Source organism: Pituophis catenifer, unplaced genomic scaffold (genome assembly GCF_029215685.1).
Source record: "Pituophis catenifer annectens isolate HBS135680 unplaced genomic scaffold, rPitCat1.0.hap2 SCAF_1, whole genome shotgun sequence".
Lineage (NCBI taxonomy): Eukaryota > Metazoa > Chordata > Lepidosauria > Squamata > Colubridae > Pituophis > Pituophis catenifer.
In genome coordinates, this window is record NW_027256881.1 from 159003686 (window position 1) to 159025267 (window position 21582).

The 21582-nt window shown below is 36.9% G+C and overlaps 1 protein-coding gene across 2 annotated transcripts; it reads left to right on the top strand.

The window, feature by feature from the left end:
- Window positions 1-5820: 5820 nt before the first annotated feature.
- Window positions 5821-20283, top strand: EFHC1 (EF-hand domain containing 1). 2 transcript variants are annotated; one of them, XM_070956613.1, is made up of 12 exons: window positions 5821-5883; window positions 7090-7311; window positions 8283-8570; window positions 9207-9356; window positions 10394-10586; window positions 11157-11377; window positions 12239-12379; window positions 13527-13740; window positions 14678-14825; window positions 15452-15458; window positions 15768-15965; window positions 20193-20283. In XM_070956613.1, exons 1-12 carry the CDS (start codon window positions 5821-5823, stop codon window positions 20262-20264), a joined length of 1917 nt encoding a protein of 638 aa, XP_070812714.1. In that variant the 3' UTR covers window positions 20265-20283. The 2 variants fall into 2 exon arrangements, with proteins under 2 accessions (XP_070812714.1, XP_070812713.1); XM_070956612.1 differs by lacking the exon at window positions 15452-15458 and having other exon boundaries at window positions 15752-15965.
- Window positions 20284-21582: the final 1299 nt, after the last annotated feature.

Below are 21582 nucleotides of genomic sequence, written 5' to 3' on the forward strand. Positions count from 1 at the left end.
GTTCCTTCTTGATTTTAGGCATCATCATGTCACTCAAACAAAGCCATTCAGGACTTTTACAACCTGAATGTTATTCTGACAACTAAGATAAGGGTACAGTACTTCTTCCCTGTTTGAGCACCAAGTTAAATAATTAGAAAAGGAGCAGTTTGATTGTAAAAAAGTATTACATGGACAAGTACCATGCCATAGTACCAACCACACATTTTCCTAACCAGTTTTATTTGTGCTTTTCATCACTAGGAGTCCAGTTGGGTTGTGCTTTGAGTCTCATGTGGTATTTAACTACTAAACTTTTATTTCCTCTCTTCCAAACACAAACACCATATCCAAACAGAAATTGCAGCTATGGAATGTTTTATTTATTTAATGTTATTTCCTGTGAAATGTTACTTGCGCATAGCAGACTAGCATATAATTGAAAGGTGTGTGCCAAACTTGGTTTCTGGTGGTGCTGGGAAGTGGAAATCATTTTGCATGTGTGGACATTCATGACAATGAGTAACCCCATTTGCAGTCTGGAAATGGTACACTCAGAATTCTAATTCTAATTTCCCATCTTATTCTCCTTAATATGCAGTATATCAGTTATCTAAGATGTCTATGTTTACACCTACTCAAATTTTGGTGAAAATACTTAACATATAGGTACAAAGACAAGTGCAGTCCAAGCTGGATTCAACAAAAATAATTAATAATAGTTTTTTTTAATATTAGAAATGGGTCCAGTCACAAGAAATTTAAACCATTTTCTGCCAACATAAACACTGAAAATTTTTGTTAAGAATATATAAACTATAGGAAGAAAATAAATAAATCCACCAATTAAATCCGATGGGCTGTATGAAAATTCTTAGTGATTTTATATCACCACCTAGTGGCATAATCAACTAAGATTTTTCTAATAGTTGGAATGGCTTTGAGAATTTTAATTAGGTTGCTACTCAGCAGAGATACTTTTCATTAAGATGAAAACTAAAGTCTAACTAAAATCAATAAACTATGCTTATTTTTTCATAGAACATACATTATCCTTACTGTTAACTAATTTGCATTATTTTCTGTGATTTCATAAATGATATCTTTGTTTCACAGCAGTTCTCATTGAACATGTATTTCATACCTCTAACTTGGTTGCTTACAAGATGACATACATTAAAAAGTTTAAAATACTCCAATTTAATCCATTGTAAAATGTGTACTATAATCAGCATTAGTCAAACTGCAGAGATCCCTCAAATATAATTTTAAAGATGAAAGCACTCTTAAAATATATGGCTGGTTATTTAAGAAAAATTGCTGCGTACTAACTTTCTTAAAATTGTCCTTCAGACTTTTTCGGATATCTGCCTCTGATAATTCCTAGGTCCTTTTACTGCTAGTTCTGTACATACACAAAATGTTTTAATTCCGACTGATGAATCCAAGTGAATCTGTTACTATTAGAAACAAATGTGATGAATAAAAGGACTGGTTTTTAGGACCTTTTCAAATAGTTAAAGCAGCCATGTCTTGAAAAAGGTTCATTGAGCTATTTCAGGAGCTAATCCTGGTTGATTTTGCATACTTGTGCTTGCACAACAACTTTGTTTCCTCCAAGCCCAGTGATGCAGAGATCACATGGAGTACTCCTGAAGCAGCCACATGCCATTTTGAGAGACTTTAGAAAGCCTTACTGATTTTACTTTACAATTACATGGATCTAAAGCAACTTTTTCTAATTATTGTTTTTTCATTCCAAAGTGGTATGATCTGGCTGGTTTTAGATTCTGGAAATTGAAGTCTAGAATACACAGAGAACAGTAGGTTGGGCACTGCTAGTTTAATATTAATAACAATAATTGCAGATACAATCCAAATTATTATTAGAGTTCCACCATTATGAACTTTTTTTTTTTTTTTAATAAAACTAGCCTTGCTATCTACAGGGTCATGCCTATTTTGCAGTTGTTAACTTCAGCTTTATTTGGATTTGACATCCAGACATTGTGGTAGCAGACTTACATGTTATTTCCAATACTTCAAATAAAATGTGGTGGTTTCAAGTGTGCCTTGGATGTTTATATCTTTCAGAGGCAGTTTTAAAAATATATATATTTATGATAGGCATTATTTGTTACTAAAATGAAATGATAACTGAGTTTTTTATTTTCTTTCTTTTAAAAAAAGTGTTAGTTTTAGAATTATATGAACAACTTCTGTATTAAATTCTTGAAGTCTGCATTGTTGAGAACATTTGAAAAACTATACTGTGTTATAAACTGTTGAAGTGTAGAATGGGAAGAGGATATCTTAAGTAAAGTTTAAGAAATTGATGTTTTATGTGAAATTTGTTTATATCAAAATGTTTATATATCAAAATATGGCTTCTGTATGATTTGCAAGATTAAGGGAGAGTGTTAGTAAAAAACTGTTTGGAGAAAACCTTGATGCTTCTGCAGACATACAAGTATTTAATGCTTTTATCATGCTAAAAATGCCATTTTCATTCAAGGTTCTGATAGATGTAATTATTACAACACTTGAGTTCAAAGTAATATTGCACTGTTTCCCCCTGTGGAGACCTCAGAAATCAAATCACAATCCATCAGAAAGTCTTAGAATTGAGCAAATATTCAGGTGAGCGACAATGATGTTTCCTTTTTCCATTAAACAAACTCACTGTGTATGTAATAACAGAATATTCTTGTGGTTAAAGCAACCAGGAATGATTGAATTAGTCTACTTTAGAGATTTACACAATGCACTGAATGTGCTAAACAGTGGTGGGATTCAAATTTTTTAAATTTTATTACCGGTTCTGTGGGCGTGGCTTGGTGGGCGTGGCATGGCATGGCATGGCATGGCTTGGTGGGCATGGCAGGGGAAGGATACTATAAAATCTCCATTCGCTCCCCACTCCAGGGGAAAGTTACTGCAAAATCCCCATTTCCTCCCAATCAGCTGGGACTCGGGAGGTAGAGAATAGATAGGGGCAGGGCCAGTCAGAAGTGGTATTTACCAATTCTCCGAACTACTCAAAATTTCCGCTACCAGTTCTCCAGAACTGGTCAGCACCTGCTGAATACCACCTCTGGTGCTAAACCATACTGGGTAGCTTTTTGCAGGACACTGAGCCATAAAATATATTTTAGCTTAACACCCAAAGTGCCTTCACATTTCATATAATACCCACACATCTAATTTTGTAACGGCTATTGTAAGAGTTCAGTACATGTAACAATACATTAAAGACATAGATTTACTGTGGATAGAAGGTTTTCTCACTAATTTTTCCCTAAGGCAAGCATGCTTAGATATGAAGCTTTTTTCCAACTAATTCCCAATTTTGTAATTTCCAAACCAAGATTTATTTATTTATTTATTGAATTTTTATTTTATTGAATTTTTATACCGCCCTTCTCCTGCTGGACTCAGGGCGGTGAACAGCCAAGAATAAAACATCTGATACAAAATTTAAAATTATTAAGAGAATTAAACAAATTTTGGCCCAGATTTAAAACATCCCAACTAAAATTTGTTACAATTAAAATATCTAAGGGGGGGGGGGGGTTACGCCAGCCCAGCTTGGTGAAATAAAAAAGTTTTGAGGGCACGGCGAAAAGCACGGAGATCTGGTATCCTATGTATCTCCGGGGGCAGGTCGTTCCAGAGGGCAGGTGCTGCCACAGAGAAGGCCCTCCCCCTGGGGGTCGCCAGCCGACATTGCCTGGCTGACGGCACCCTGAGGAGTCCCTCTCTGTGGGAGCGAACTGGCCGGTAGGAGGCTATCGGTGGCAAAAGGCGGTCTCGTAACCCAGGCCCTGTGCCATGGAGCACTTTAAAGGTGGTAACCAACACCTTGAAGTCACCCGGAAGACCACCATTTACCCTTGAAAAAAATGTAATTTTCTGCTAATTTTATTTTTTAATATTTTTCTCACTGTCCTGTGAGTGGAATAATCATCATTCAACTTTACGCCTCTGAAAAACTGCACAGATTTTTCATTAAGTCATACAAATGGTAATCCATATAGATATACTTTCTGTGATTCAAAATGACTCCCCTCTTAAAGTTTTATGAATCCTGTGGGTCACACATAGTGACTGGTATGCAAAAATATTATATAACTGTTGTGCACAAATATTTTCCTGAACGCTCATCTAACAGTGCTTTATCATTTTTAAAACAACGGTTTTCTGTCAACTTCATTTTTTTCTTGAATACTTTTGTACATATTGCTGTGTGGGCCAATATGTGTGAATCTAAAGATAATGACAAAATGAGGGTGAGTTCTGAGATTGGATCATGGAAGAAGGAAATGAGCCTGCTATGCTCAATTAATATTTGAGATCTTATATTACCTGGACAAGTGGTGGTTCAGTCCTTTCTTGAAAACCTTCAATGATGGTGCATCCACAACTCTGGGAGTCAAGCTGTTCTGTTGATTAATTGTTCTGTCAGGAACTTTCTCCTTAGTTCCAGATTAGAGGTCTGGAGAAACTTCCTGATAGAACAATTAATCAATAGAACAGCTTGCTTCCTGGAGTCATGGCTGCACCATTGCTGGATGTTTTCAAAAAAGGATTTGACAACTATTTGTGCAAGTTACTTACCTTCAATGTTCTCGTATTTAACCTCTGCATAGAAGTCTTGATATACGTTCTTCCAATCTTTCTGGTTTTGGTGTAAGGGCACCTCTTCACCATGCTTCTGGATTTTCACATATGGATGTACATGGTTTCAAGAAGGCTATTTGCAATGTTTGAGTTTTCTAGGAGGTTTTTTTTTTTGTAAATTGTAATTTTTATGGAGATGAAACCTCAGTTTATAGCAACCTTGATTTAATCAAAGGATTCATGTGCAACAGAAAATATGCATTTCACTCTCAAATTTCCAAAGTCTATCCAGACATTACATCATTAAATGTAAATTGATGCAAGGGATACAAATTATATTATCTAAATAATTATGCAAATGACATACTACTGTAATAGCATGCATTTAGATTCAGACATTTAGATTTACAGATATTCCCTCCCCACAAATCATCCATTAATTCAAGTTTCACTATAGATAAATTATGGCATGGTAAATAGAAAGGGCAGGTTGGGATGCTACCCTCCTTATTTTCCAAAATGGTCTGTACCACCATGCAAACAAGAAATTAAGCAATGTTATTTTTTGCAAATTGCATCTGAAGAAAAAAATGACATGGTAGAATATTGGAAGTGGGAAGGGAATACAGCATGATGTTATGTAGTATTGCATACAGCGGACAATCAGGAAGGCTAATAGAGTTCTAAGAGAAATAACGTCTTCCTAAGATAAATTCACATTCTTACCGTCCTAATTACCCAGTTTTTAAACCCATGCACCTACTCTCCGCGTGCGCCCCCAAACTCCGCCCGAGGTAAACTTCGTTGCATTGAATTAGGCTTTGCTCCTATGTCAATCCTCTACATAGGACCAAAGCTGCAACTGCCAAACCACAATAAAAGCATTTACAGTACAACCAAACTTCAAGCCAGCCTGTTTATATCCAGACATTTCTTTCCCTCAATCTAGCGCTACTCAAAGACGATACGAATGGGTGGTAGGAGGGTGGGTGAGATAATCTAGCAACACAATGACTCGAGCCAAACTCAACCGCGGGCTGAAGAAAAGCGGCACCTGAACCTACCAACCGAGCTGAGCGCCTCGGTCGCTACTGCGCAAGCGCTCTCAGAAAAAGAAATGAAAGCCGAACTGTTGATGGTTACCGAGGAAACGGCGTTGCTTAGTTACCCGTGGTAGCGGATCTGTCCCTTGCCAAGCCCTTCGCTGCTCGACCGTCCATCATGAGCCTCCAGCCGGTGCAAGGCTTGCCGCTTGTTCCGGGCTCGTCCTTTCGGGACCCGACGGTGAGGAAAATCTCCTTTTTTCTTTCCACATCACATTTCCTCCGAAATAGCTAGCGGTGTGGCCCATTAGACTAAGCGTCTCCCCTGAGTCTTGCGGACTTGGTCAGAGACTCCGATCGACGCCATCCTTTAAGAGTGAGATACTTCATACATAATCCCACCTTCCTGTCATTGAATGTGGCAGCTCTAGGTCTTTAAAATATGGCTTTACGGTCTCTAAAAGCCTTTCAAGCTATTTTGTAGCCATCTGTATTTTTAAAAGTCAAACCCGATAGCGCCAACGTTAGAAGGTTTCTTAACAAAAGTTACAGAGGGGCGATAACATTTTAAGAGAAAAAACATTGAATAGCCTCCTGCCTTTTCAGCTCTTACTACCAAATATTAAAATGATTGAATGTTAGTAAATGTTTTTAATGTTTTTAATTTAATATTAAACGTATCAGACGTGGATGTGATACGTCATCTTATGCAAACTCATACATCTCACCAATAAAGGAGAATATTTGTAGCTCAGGATTGAAAGGAGGGGTCTTTGAGCTTGGTTGTTTTCTTGCAGACGTCTATGGAGATTCTCAGTCATCCAGGTCATGGTTGTCTCAAAGGAGCTTTTTTTCCTCCCCCCCCCCCCCCCAAGAGGCAACTGGACTTTTCTTTGAAGACGTTTTGCTTGTCATCCAAGAATCTTTTTCATCTCCGTTTTCTTTTCTTGCAGATGTTTCATTATGTTGGGACTGATGATGTTACTTAGTTTGGGTAGTGAAATATCTGTAAGAAAGCAACCAAGCTCAGAAAGCACTAAGGAGTCCTCATACGTCTCATTAAAATGTACATCAATATGTTAAATGTAGTCTAAGAGTATTATTAAAGAGTATTATTAAAACATATTTTACTTCAATATTCTTTTTATTTTTATTTTTTCTAAATATAGTCCTCATTAAAAAAACGTTTGAAACTCTATGGTGCTGAAGAGTTTAAAACTGTTCTAGAGGTTGTGAACTATTATTATTAAAATATAATTACATATTTTTGAGGTAAAAAATTACCTTAATGTATTTTTTAAATTGTTACTATATGGGAGGGTCCTAAATGAAATTTAGCTCTAAAGACAAATATATTTGAGACAAGGCAATTGAAAAATAAATGTGTTATTTTAGATACATCAGTCTGGTCAGCATTTGAGTATGTATTTTTGTTGTTGTTCTGTAGAAAACTGCTTTTCATCGTTCCCAAACTCTAGATTTCAAGAATGGTTTTGCCTTTAAGAAACTTCCAACTGTGGGGATAGGTGGAAATCGGCTTTATGTAAACCAGTTGTCTCAAGCTGAACTTGATGAATTATCCAACAAGAGACCCACCTTAACTTATGGTGAACCTAAACAAGCCCCACCTTCAGATTTCATCCCAGCACACGTGGCTTTTGACAAAAAGGTATTTTCTCAAACATCTGATTTCAGGTACAGGTATTTATTGCAAAATTAAGTGTTTAAGATTAGCTGTTTATTTCTGATATCTATTTGTTAGCCCATGAAAGTAGTCCATATCAAGAAACAAACTTTGAAAAGACTTTTGGGTATCTCTTATTTGCAGGTTATAATCATAACCTGCAAATAATAGTCTTGAAAGACTGCCATTCTTCCCTTTTTATAATATACAGAATTAAAAATGTCTTTCTCAGGCTCACTTCTTTTTATCTATTAACAGAAAATGACATTAAATATCTTGCTTTCCTTCACCATCATTAGTCTACTTTCCTCTATACTATCAATAGTTTATTTACATGTTTTAAGACCTGTAGTGTAGAGCCATATTCAAGTACATCCTCTTCCTTGCAGCACATCTCTGGCCCAGTCATTCGGTTTAGCCTACTTAATGGAGACAAAATGGATCAACATATGAGCAACCTCCAAGTTATACTTTGGGGGTGGGGGGGGTTGTAGGCAGTTTTAATTCTACAAAAATAAATGTTACAGTGCAGAATTTAATATAAGCCGTTAATGCTGTGTAAAAAGACTTCCGCTTCTACATTTAAAGTGACAATAAAGTTATTCTAAGTCCAGCATGAACACCTATAGAAAATTAAAACATGTTATGTTGGTTGTATTCTTGTCAGTCAAAAGTTATTTATATTTATACTTCCATTTATAGCTGTATCTTCCACAATTATACCATCATAGGATACAAAAGAAAATTTACCATAGTATTAGCTTGGTGTTAAATAGAAATTCCCTAGCTTCTATAAAGATAGTGCAGCTTTTTGTAAACTTACATTTAATATTAATAGAATATACAGTAATACATTTCTGTCATTTGATGATCTCACACAGCATCAAGTGGGTTTCCTGTCATTTTTATCATTAATATAATTTTCCTTATATAGGGATTTGTTTGTTTGTTGCTAGGTGCTCAAATTTGATGGATACTTTCAAGAAGATGTTCCTATGTCTACAGAAGAGCATTTCCGCATTCGTCAAGTGGGCATTTATTACTATTTGGAAGATGATAGCATGTCTGTCATGGAACCCATTGTTGAAAACTCAGGGATTCCTCAGGGCAAGTTCATCAAGAGACAGCGTTTGCCCAAAAATGATCGTGGGGATCATTATCATTGGAAAGATCTGAATCGAGGAATTAATATTACTATCTATGGCAAGACTTTCCGGATAGTTGACTGTGATCGATTCACCCAGGTACTGTAATCTTGATTGCTAATCTACAGCATTACAGTAATAAAACTATTCCTAATCTGGGGATAAAATAAATTTTAACTATAGTAAGATATATAATTTGAAGACAGAAATTAACATCCTAAATAACATTGTGTATATGTGATTTGTTTTTAGAATTATGAAACATATTTTTACCCATGCTAAAATTATCAGCTGAGTTCTCATAATGGTTATTTTTTATTCTTGTACACTTTCACAGTAGTTTTAGTAATTTATTTCATTTACATTTGATTGAGATCTCTGTCTGTCTCTGTCTGCCTGTCCCTCTCTCTATATAGGATAATATAGGAGGTCTGTTTTGAGAATAAAAACAATGGGATCTCTTAAAAAGAGCCTAAACTTCAGTTCATTCATAGAGTAGCATTTTACTCAGTTTTACTAAGTTTAATAAAGCCATGGCAGATAAGGCAGTGCAGGTTTTTTTGCAAGTTCTGAGGTTTCTTGCCTTATTTCAGTAACATGGGAAGACATTTTTAGTATGCCCACTAAACTGCCCAGATCGCAGTTTCACCCCCAAATGCAACTTTAAGGCAGTCTTGCTGTATGATTTCTTACTGTGCTTATTTGTATATTAACAATGTGATTACTGCTTTACAGACTTTTTTGGAAAGCCAAGGAATTGAACTGAACCCTCCAGAGCGAATGATTTTTGATCCTTATATAGAGCTACGTAAAATGCGTCCACGTATGTATGTCACCCCCTCAGATTTTGATCAACTTAAGCAGTTTTTGGCATTTGACAAAAAGGTGAGCTTTAGGTTTGTTTCATATTACACATAATCTACTTTTTGTCTATTCAAAACATTTTAAGCAGCAAACAAAATCTATCCCCACCCAAGAAAATAAATAAAATTACAGTAAATGAAGCTGTGAAAAAGTAAGTAGCAAGTACAATTGTAAAACATACTTAAAATGAGAGAAAATTAAATTATAGGGGCTATATAATTTTCATATATTTAGAACATACCAGAGGAGATGCTCTGGAGTGCAGAAGTGAAACTCCAAGGGCCTCTTTGTCAGTGATAATAAGCTATGTAATTGCTGAGTGAGTTTTCTGCTTTTCATCTTCAAAGATAGTAAAGATATTTTTGGTGAAGTTTACAAGTCATTTTACTTGTAGTAAAATTTTATAAATAGTAAAGTTACAAATAGTTTTCATTTAACAGCATTTGGGACTGAAATTTCTGTTGCTAAATGAGGTCATAAAATGCAATGTCACATGTTTGTGCCACTTAGCAACAGAAATCCCAGCACACTCAGACGCCATTATTAAGCAAATCACTGTGGGTTGTTAAGCGAGGACATTACATGGTTACCTATTGTAACCTGCTGACTTCCCCGTTGACTTTACTTGTAGGAAGTTGGCAAAGGTCACAAACTGGGGTGCTGCAGCGTAATTGCAAACCAGGTATCAAGCCTCCAGTTTATGATCACATGACTGGGAATGCAATGCTGTCTATGAGGATTGGTCATACCTACCACTCATTCAGTGCCATCATAAAGTTTGAATGGTCACTGAACAAATGCTTGTTAAATTAGGACCATCTGTATTCATTTGTCTCCAAAATCATATGAGCCTACACAGTTAATAGATTTAATCAATGGCTTGCTATTTTATGTTGTTTTGTTGAAGTTTCAATGTGACTTAACTGTAATTGTAAGGAAGATATGATTTTGTCCTCTTTATTAAGTTGTGATTCACTTTGATTGTGAGACATCATGCTTATATGAGAAAAGTTTCTATTCTTCCATGAAGAGAATGAACCCTTCACATTTTTTTTCAGGTTCTTCGTTTTTATGCCATTTGGGATGACACTTGGAACATGTTTGGTGAAAGCCGGAGATTTATTATCCACTACTACTTGGCAGATGACACAGTGGAGGTGCGGGAAGTTCATGAACGAAATGATGGCAGAGATCCTTTCCCAGTCCTGATAAGACGCCAGCGCCTGCCCAAAACTTTTTTGGAGAAGAAAGGTAATAACTTTCTCTGGTTGACAATTCTAGGATAATATGTATATAAATAAATATTTTCTAGGATAATATGTATATAAATAAAAAGTTTAGTGCCTTCAAGATCTTCATACAAATATTTTTAGATATAACATGAATTTATTAACATTTGCTACACAAAGTATACAACTTGGGAATCAGCTGTAACAAGATAAGGAAGGCATATGTTTTCAGAGAGGCTGATGTACTAAAATTAGTAAAGTAAGAGTGCATTTATTCAGTCAGTCAGTCAGATGCACTATTGAAGTACTCATTTCTAATTATACTGTTTTATAAAGTATTGAAATGAACCCATGCTTGCCTTTCCTAAAATTAATGCAACTTTTTCAGATGCTGGCTAAACGATATTTGGCAATATGTTCTCAGATGCTATGGAAATTAGGCCCATGATAATACAAAAAACTGATTGTCTTAAAAATGTGAGCAAGCCAAGGAAGGTCTGCATTTTCCAGTGTCTAAATATGTCTTCATTTGGAATAAACAGCAGCAATGGAAATCTTACTAAACTGCCTTTTTTTTTTTTTTTTTTTCAAGAAAACTTCCCAACCTGTGTGCTGGAGATTTCTGATCAGGAGGTCTTAGAATGGTTCACAGCTAAAGATTTTGCAGTTGGCAAACCCACTACTCTACTTGGACGTACTTTTTTCATCTATGACTGTGATGAGTTCACTCGACAATTCTATCAAGATAAATTTGGCATCACTGACTTCCAGGCAGTTGATGTAAAGAAGCCACTCCCAGAGGAAATCAAACAGGTAAAGGAGAAAAATAAAGAAGAAACTGCAAAAGAGGCCAGTTTTTAATTAAAGGGCAAGGAAATGGAGGTCAGAACATGGAGTAGGACTGAGAGGAAGGACTGACAAGCAGTGGAAATGAGAGTTGATAGAGAAATTCCAGAAAGCAAGTCAGTCTTCATAGACACAAAGAATAGAAGTACTAGGAAGCATCACTTACATTAAGTCAAAGTATTACTGTTTATTCACTTGCCAATGGATAAAAGTTTCAAAATACACAGTAGAGAGTTTAACTTATTATGGTGACAAAGACTGCTTTTCAAATGTTATTTATTTAGAAATAATAAGTAAGAATGTAGTAGAAATTAAAAACAGGTAGGAAGTGTCAGATATCAATTTAGCTAGACTATGTTTTTTATTATCTCTTCCATCTCTTCTTTTCAAATGAAGAATGCTTTTTGCTATTTTTTACTCTCCAAATGCAGTTCTTCCAGTTGGAAGAGTGATTGGAGATGAACATTTCATTTGCATCTGTCCCTTGAATAAAACTTCCACATTTATTAGAAAATAAACAATTCTACATTGAATTTTTTTGTCAGTGACTAGAGAACTAAGATGAACAGAAACATGTCAATGCTATTTCCTAGGAACAGAATCTCCTAGTTATAAACATAATGGTGTCTTACCCACCCCATTTCTGCTTTTACTGATGCTTCACAACAGAGTACAGTAAGGTTCTTTAAAAAATTTAAAACATTTGAATTTATTTAAATTTATTTTTAAATATTTTTTTAAATTTTTTTAAAACATTTCATTTTACAATATTGTGAGTGAATATTGGTTCAATATTGTACTTTTTTTCTTGGTTTATTTTATGTACAGATAATTCCTCCCTACAATGGTTATGGTTTCCTTGAAGACTCTCTTCAAAACTGTTTCAGTTTGATTCCACAACCCCCTAGAAAAAATATTATTAAAATGCTAGAGAATGACCACAAAATTTTGCGCTATGCTGTTAGAATGGTGAGTTGTCATGATTTACAGTTTTCAGAGTGATTATTGAGTTGGGGATTAGAAGTTCTTTTAATTTTACCTCCAATGGTAAAGGTCCAAGGAGTAAAATTTCAGTGTAATAAGAAGTATTCATATATATGAGTTTTTAATTTAAACTCTTTATGACTTTGACAACCTGATGAAATTGCTGAAAGAAGATCAATCCCTAATAATAATAAAAACTCCAACTCTATTTCTCACAAGTCAATGAAAAATAGAAGCAGATGTTAAAATATTATATCAGATAGTTTTTCAATTCAAAGCACTATGGATACATAGAATCTGATTAAAATTTCAAACTAGGGAGTAATGGGAAATACATATCTATTTATGTATACAGTATAGTTTGCCTTGGCTGATTGAGGATATCTATTGGGGCTCTATATTTAGTTCTCAGCTTAAGTAACTATAGTTCTTTTATGTTGCTTTCATTTCAGAACACCCAATCATTTTATTACTATAAGATTGCATTTCAGAAGATTTTCAGTAGTGAGAGCAATTGTAATGTGTATAAAACCAGAAACAAGATAAAAGATAGATGTCCTGTCAAAGGAATAAATTTCCACTAAGTACTCAGGTCTGCCACATGGTATAGGAGCTTGATTAAATCATAAATTACACAGGGTCCATCAGTGTGATGTGGCTGTTAAATAGGCTAATGAAGTCTTAAACTGTATTAACAGAATTATAAAGTCCAGAAAATTGCCGAACAAAATTTGTTTAAATATTAGGAGAAATTTCTTATGACTCACAGCTATTTAACAGGAAAACAATTTCCCTTTACTCAGAAGTGGTAGGATCTCCTTTCAATAGAGATACTGTATTTAAGCAGAAGTTATATAGGCATCTTCATGGAGAGTGATGTAAATGTAATTTGCTTTGAACAGAGAATACATGACTTCTGAGGTCATTACCTGATCTATAATTTGAACAATTTAAATAATGATTCAATTGGCTATTCAGTTGCTTTTTACACAATGGATTAATTCAGTATGACTGAGAATTCTGGGAGTTTCAGTACCTTCAAGAAGATGTAATTTTGGGAATAGCCAAACATGAGCAAGCCCTTTAAGCACAGCATATTTTGCAGCTTACATTTGACCTTTAATCTGTCCAGGAATCCTCAAACCCTGATGACAGCAAGAGGCATTTTGTCCTCTCCTATTGCCTCGCTACTGACATGATAAGCATTTATGAACCACCTGTGCGCAATTCAGGAATTATTGGTGGCAAATACCTATGCAAAACCAGAATCCCAAAGCCAGGATCTTCTACAGATGACCCTGTTTATTATGAACCTGCCGATTTAACCATAGGCGCTATGATAGAAGGTAAGTAGAAAGATGGAGTATAAATATTTTAGAAGCGAATATTTTGGCACATATTCATTCTTCATTTTTTGCATAAGAAATAATGTTTTTCTCTGTTAGAATTATTCAAAAGAATATAGCAAGCTAGATAAATTTTTTCCAATTTCCCTTGCTTTCATTAGGTACTGTTGAGCTATTTGAGCTGTAAAGTTCACAAGTGACATATCTTTTCAGATTATTTACAACCTGGTTTTTGGAGAGGGATCTGACTTCGATATCCCTTGAAATGATAAAATGCCATTTTACTGACAAATAAACAAAGCACTAAGAAATGGCAGAGGGAAAACATATTGTTAGTACTCTTGCAGCTTATTCCTATAGCCGTACACATTTTCCTCAGATCAGAATAGAAATCAAAATGTTGATAGAAAGTAACTAGTCACATGGTTCTTGTCCTGTTTTGGCAGGTCTGGCTAGCTTGCTTCACATTTTCCTTCAGTTGTTTTGCAAAACAAAAAACAGGTTGTTGAGCTGCAAGTTTAATTAAAACCTTTTACTTCTTGGACTGCAAGAAGAAAACAGCCAGTCATCTATGGCAAGGGTAGTTCCATACCATCTTTTCCATTTATGGAGCTTCAAGGATTCCACCAATGCAATTCAATGGCATGTTGATACTTTCCAGATTTTTATTTTTCATGCATCACTGAAAATGTTTAAAATAAGCACATTATGCTATTGCTAGTCTTAAAGCACCTTTGGGTGCTTTTAAAAATTCCAAAATATTCAGCTTTGCCCCTCCACCAATATTGCCACATCACTACCAGTGTTGTTGAGAATTTAAACGGCTGAAAAAATGTTCACCATCCCCACCTCTGAAAAAGTTGCACAAATTTAATCTATATTTCTGGAACTGGCAGACAGTTGGTCATGATGATGACAGATTGTCTCTTTTATGCAGTGTTTGGCCACAGGTTCATTATTGTGGATGCAGATAATTATGTGTTGAATTATATGGAAAGTAATTTGGAAAGCTTCCCAGCATCTGTTGTGCAGTCTATGAGATATCATTTTGCACCCCGCATGGCAGCAATAGAGGAACTAAAGAGGTGAGCACTTGAAGAAAATATCCATAGAAAATGTTCCATATCTAATATTAATTATGCTGATTCAGCAGCTATTGGTCTGAGGATGATGGAAGATCTTCCCTTTACCTGATCTTAGACAATAAATCAATAGCTATTATCACTTTACCTTCAAACATCACAAGTAGTCGCAGCTTTCATAAAGATGGGCTTACACTATGGACCCATCCCAGTTACCAGAGAATAGTATCAGGAAAAGGTACTTGCTTTCATCCTCCACCAAAGATGCACATGGTTATTGTGAGTAAAATAATGCTGGACATGATAAACTATTCACATTTTCTTTCAAGTTCCTAGATGAGTTAACTATCCTTGTAGATGATGTTCAATCAGATTGAATAAATCTGAGATAATCATTACTGAAACATTTTATTTATGTCACTACTACTTGCATGGAATGAGAAGTAACAGTTCTACTAGAGAAAAATTGGAATTGAATTTTAATTTTAATTAAAAAAGACACAGGGGAAAAGAATGGTGATTTACCTGGAAGAGTAAAAGCAAAAATCTGATAAATCTGCGAAAGTTATGTTGAAATGGTTTATGATTTGTTTTCAGCCACCTAATTAGTAGGCTGATTAAAAATTTAGTAGAGTGGTCAGAGTGCATTGCAAATTGGGGGTATTCACTGTCGGTGTAAAATGTGCCTGCATTACTGTGACATAGAAGTAAATCTTAAGAATGGCTTTTCTTTTGAACGGCAGATGATAATTTTTGTCCATTTAATTGTAAATCCTAATATCTCCACAGGCCCACAATGCTATCCATAGAGAATGTGCCTCATCATAGTTAGATTAAAATGCAGGTGATTGATCATAATTTTAAGAAGCATTTCAAGATGCTTGAGTCTTGAGGACATCATATGACATCCTAGTTCTTTCTCCCTCTAGGTTAGCTTCCAATGAGCCTGACCCGCAGGAACTAGCTGCATTATTGGAGCAGATTCAGGAACACATGAGGCGGCATAATTATCTGCCAGACAGCAGTATGCAGGAAGCTTTCCTTCAGCAAGATAAAGATGGCTCAGGGCTTCTAAACAAAGCAGAATTCTTTGCCCTTTGTGACCATTTTAAAATACCAACTGATGACCCAATTTTCCAAAAGGTAAAAGTATGAGCTGGCAATCTGTTCTATCTGTAAGCCAAGATTGATCAACAATGAGAACAATGATAGAAATGTTCAAAAGGAGAAATAACTGTATTTAGGCTTTTGAATTTGGAAATACAGGTAACGGGGTATTAATAGTGTATGGAGATACTGGTACATCTGTTCCTTCCATAATTCTATCCATATGACTCAAGAGACTGGGACCAATCTAAAATCATTGTGGCTATACATTTACTTTCATTTCTTTATAGTACCGATAAAAAAGATAATTGTGGCATAATACAGAATAGAATACAGAATAATAGAGTTGGAAGGGACCTTGGAGGTTTTCTAGTCCAAACCCCCCTGCCCAAGCAGGAGACCCTATACCATTGTGGACAAATGGCTGTCTAATCTTTTCTTAAAAACCTCCAATGTTAAATGTTATATGTCCTACAGTCAGGTCCAGAAATATTGGGACATTGACACAATTCTAACATCTTTGGCTCTATACACCACCACAGTGGAGTTGGAATGAAACAAACACAATGTGCGTTAACTGCAGACTGTCAGCTTTAATTTGAGGGTATGTACATGCAACTCAGATGAACGGTGTAGGACTTACAGCAGTTTGTATATGTGCCTCCCACTTGTTAAGGGACCAAAAGTAATGGGACAATTGGCTTCTCAGCTGTTCCATGGCCAGGTGTGTGATATTCCCTCATTACCCCAATTACAATGTGCAGATAAAAGGCCCAGAGTTCATTTCAAGTGTGCTATTTGCATTTGGAATCTGTTGCTGTCGACTCTCAAGATGAGATCCAAAGAGCTGTCACTATCAGTGAAGCAAGCCATCATTAGGCTGAAGAAACAAAACAAACCCATCAGAGAGATAGCAAGAACATTAGGCATGGCCAAAACAACTGTTTGGAACATTCTCAAAAAGAAGGAATGCACCGGTGAGCTCAGCAACACCAAAAGACCCGGGAGACCACAGAAAACAAGTGTGGTGGATGACCAAAGAATTCTTTCCCTGGTGAAGAAAACACCCTTCACAACAGTTGGTCAGATCAAGAACACTCTCCAGGAGGTAGGTGTAAGTGTGTCAAAGTCAACAATCAAGAGAAGACTTCACCAGAGTGAATACAGAGGGTTCACCAGAGGGTTCACCACAAACCATTGGTGAGCCTCAAAAACAGGAAGGCCAGATTAGAGTTTGCCAAACAACATCTAACAAAGCCTTCACAGTTCTGGAACAAGATCCTATGGACAGATGAGACCAAGATCAACTTGTACCAGAGTGATGGGAAGAGAAGAGTATGGAGAAGGAAAGGAACTGCTCATGATCCTAAGCATACCACCTCATCAGTGAAGCATGGTGGTGGTAGTGTCATGGCGTGGGCATGTATGGCTGCCAATGGAACTGGTTCTCTTGTATTTATTGATGATGTGACTGCTGACAAAAGCAGCAGGATGAATTCTGAAGTGTTTCGGGCAATATTATCTGCTCACATTCAGCCAAATGCTGCAGAACTCATTGGACGGCGCTTCACAGTACAGATGGACAATGACCCAAAGCATACTGCAAAAGCAACCAAAGAGTTTTTGAACGGACAGAAGTGGAATGTTATGCAATGGCCAAGTCAATCACCTGACCTGAATCCCATAGAGCATGTATTTCACTTGCTGAAGACAAAACTGAAGGGAAAATGCCCCAAGAACAAGCAGGAACTGAAGACAGTTGCAGTAGAGGCCTGGCAGAGCATCACCAGGGATGAAACCCAGCGTCTGCTGATGTCTATGTGTTCCAGACTTCAGGCTGTGATTGACTGCAAAGGATTTGCAACCAAGTATTAAGAAGGGAAAGTTTAATTTATGATTATTATTCTGTCCCATTACTTTTGGTCCCTTAACAAGTGGGAGGCACATATGCAAACTGCTGTAAGTCCTACACCGTTCACCTGAGTTGGATGTACATACCCTTAAATTAAAGCTGACAGTCTGCAATTAAAGCACATTGTGTTTGTTTCATTCCAACTCCATTGTGGTGGTGTATAGAGCCAAAGATGTTAGAATTGTGTCGATGTCCCAATATTTCTGGACCTGAATGTATATCATGGAGAGTTACAATTTTTTTTTTAATTTGATTTATATGCCGCCCTTCTCCGGAGACTCAGGGCGGCTTACAATGTGCTCAGCAATAGCCTTCATCCTTTTGTATATTTATACAAAGTCAGCTTATTGCCCCCACAACTGGGTCCTCAATTTACCTACCTTAGAAAGGATGGAAAGCTGAGTCAACCTTAAGCCTTGGCGAGATTCGAACCTGCAGTAATTGCAGGCAGCTGGTCTTAATAACCAGCTTAATAACAGGGTGCCTTAGACCACTGTACTACCAAGGCTCTTCAATCTGGAATGTATCTTTATATAGAGATTTCTTGCCAATTCATGTTGTAATTAATAGAATTTTTCTAAGTTTATCAAAGCAGTGGGAAGTTACTGCATATTTTCATGAGTGTCACTTGCCTGATTTCTGTTAGGAGTTTAGAAGTGACAAATTTTAGAATTTAGAATAGTTTGTATTAGCCATTTTCTGAAATCCCTTTATATACTCACAATTTAGGTATTATTATATGATATGCTTTTGCAGTTAGCCTGTGGCATTCCATGTTTTTAAAAATTGATTTATCTTATTTGAGTCCCAGTACTGGTGATTTATTATGTGATAATTGTCATTTGGAGCACTAATTATTTAGATAAAATGTTCCAAAGTCATTTCCAGATCGTTACTTACAAATAGATATGATGGGAGAATTTCATTGCTAAGCAATGTAGTTCTAAAACTTGACATCATGGGACTACGTTGTTTAGCAACAACAATTCTGGCACTCACCATTGCCGTCATTAACTAAATTCCATTGGTCATTAATCAAGGATCCACCCTAATCCCAGCTTGATCCCTCTCAGCCCCAGGCCTCGGTTCTTACAAGGTAAGGGACTCCCTTCCCTACAACTCCTCTCCCAACTGCCTATTCCCCCAATCTCTGCCCTCTGGGTCAGCCTGCACCCTGTATTGTGGAGTAGCAAGCAGCTTCAGAACCTCACAGTTGTGGACTGCTTGCTATGTTGCAGCTCAGAGGCTGCAAGAAATCCTTGAGCTGCAGTCACCTTGGGAAGCCACAGCCTTGCTCAGCAGTGTGATGCAAAGCCCCAGCTGTCCCAAGAAACTCCAGCCAACCCAGCTTAAGTGACCCTGCATTCAAAGTCCCTGGTGCTGTAGCTGAACTTTGCTGTCTTCCTGCTGCTGCTGCCTGGCCACTTGAGGCCTTCTTGCCCAGGTCTCATAGGGATATTGCAACTTGTGAATTGGGAAAAGCCTCATGTGGCTAGCAGCAACAACCTTGCAAAGCCCGGGCATTCTAGGTCAACAGTGGGAGCAAGAATATGGTAAAGTTCAGGTAGGGTGGTGGAGCCCAGAGGCAGGGGCTGTGGAGAACAGGGAGCCAAAAGGGCAGAAATGGGGAAGATAGGTGGATGACGAGTGTTAAAGTGTCCCTGCAGTTGTGTGGGTGGACTGCTAAACACCTGAATTTTGATCACTGGTGAAAGGGGGCCCTGCAACAGCCATAACTTCAGAGACCGGATATAAATACTATTTGCTCAGCACTGCTGTAACTTCAAACAGTCACTGAATAAATCATCATAACTCAAGGACAATCTGTATTTAACTTAATTGTACATGTTCATTACAAATCCTATTGTTATTCATTTTTGTTTCAGTTTAAAAGAACATTGATTACCCCTGATTTTCCCCCCCACTTTAACAAGTATGCTACTTAGATACCAGATTTTATTTGAATAGCAGGGACTTTGTTTGGATTTTGTAACAAGTAATAGATTTGAAAACGAAATTGAAATGTAAGAATGAAAAAGAAAGAAATGTGATAAAAAAAATTATCTGGGTAAAACTGCATTATTTCAGTATTTGGAAGGCATTTGGAATTGTTTCCTTCTCCCAATAGCCTATTATGTCTGTGTTTTCACATACTCCATCCAGCAATTAAAAAAAAAATATTAGAAAAGGAAACAGCCTACTCTGAAGATTAGAAACAAAAAATCTTACTACTGCAGATTAACTGTACATGCTCTTAGGACATGTGGCAATTTTAAAAACATGAAAGTACAGCATTTGCAACTTTTCATTGATTTCTCTCTCTCTCTCTCTCTCTCTTTTTTTTTTTGCAGCTTATTAAAATGTGTTCTCATGGGGAAAATCAGATAAGATACCCTGACTTCCTCAGAGCTTTCCAGTGTTGATTAATTCAAAACTAGCAGTTACCAGCTGTACAAGATCAATTTCAATTAAAAACGCTAATTATTGAAAGCTGCTCTGGTATTCCTTTCTTTTTCTACCATATACTTAACTTACTTGACAAAAAGATTTTGTCCAGATTACTTGACAAAAAGAGTCTATTATAGCTCTGATCCTTCTAGTAGAGTGAGGGTGGTTATCTCAATTCATATAATTATGGGTAGATCTTAATTTTATTACCCGGGAAGCAAATGACACTTGTGGGCTTCTGTGTCAATGTAACTATTCTTTAGTCCTTTAGTAATAGACCTACTTTATCAGTTATGAACAATATTTATTTATTTATTTATTTATTATATTTCTATACCGCCTTTCTCCCGTAGGACTCAAGGCGGTGTACAGTCAAGAAAAATATAGACACACAAACATCATAAAATTGCTAATTAAAATTGTTACTTAGTTTGGTCAATTAAATAAAACCCAGAATTAGATAACATTTAAAAAATCATTTGCATGTTTGTATGTTTAGCCCCGCCTGTTGGAACATCAGGGTCTTGAGGGCACGGCGGAAAGCACGGAGATCAGGGATATTCCGTATCTCCGGGGGCAGTTCATTCCAAAGGGTTGGAGCCCCCACAGAGAAGGCCCTCCCCCTGGGAGTCGCCAGTCGACATAATTTGACTGACGGTACCCTGAGTAGTCCCTCCCTGTGAGAACGAACTGGTCGGTGGGAGGCTATTGGTGGCAAAAGACGGTCTCGTAGGTACCCAGGTCCTAAGCCATGGAGCGCTTTAAAGGTGATAACTAACACCTTGAATCGCACCCGGAAGACCACCGGGAGCCAGTGCAGCTCGCGTAGGAGAGGTGTTACATGGGCGTAATGAGCTGCGCCCATAATCACCCGCGCGGCTACGTTCTGGAGACCAATATGCCTGTCTCCCACAGTATATCCCAGTTGGTTCAGTCTGGCAGGGTTGGCGTGCTCTGGGTTCCATCTTTCAGGTCCCTGGAAGTGTGTTCTCTGTAGCAGCGCCTGTGTTCTGGAATGCGGTTCCCCTGAGTATGACTCTCACACTACTGACTCCAAATGTGTGGCTTTTCACTGGGGCCTTCAGTGAGTGCAATTGACACTCCTTTTCTTTCTTTGTTTCCATCCAGAATTGGGTTGTTACTTGTTTTAAAATGTTTTTAACAATTTGTAAACCATCTGGAGTTGCTGGGAGTCGGGTGGCATGTAAATTTATTTTATTATTATAACAAATGCACAGAAAAGTTAAATCCCTTAACCATTTATCTTATGCCCCAGTGAAGTTGAAAACATGT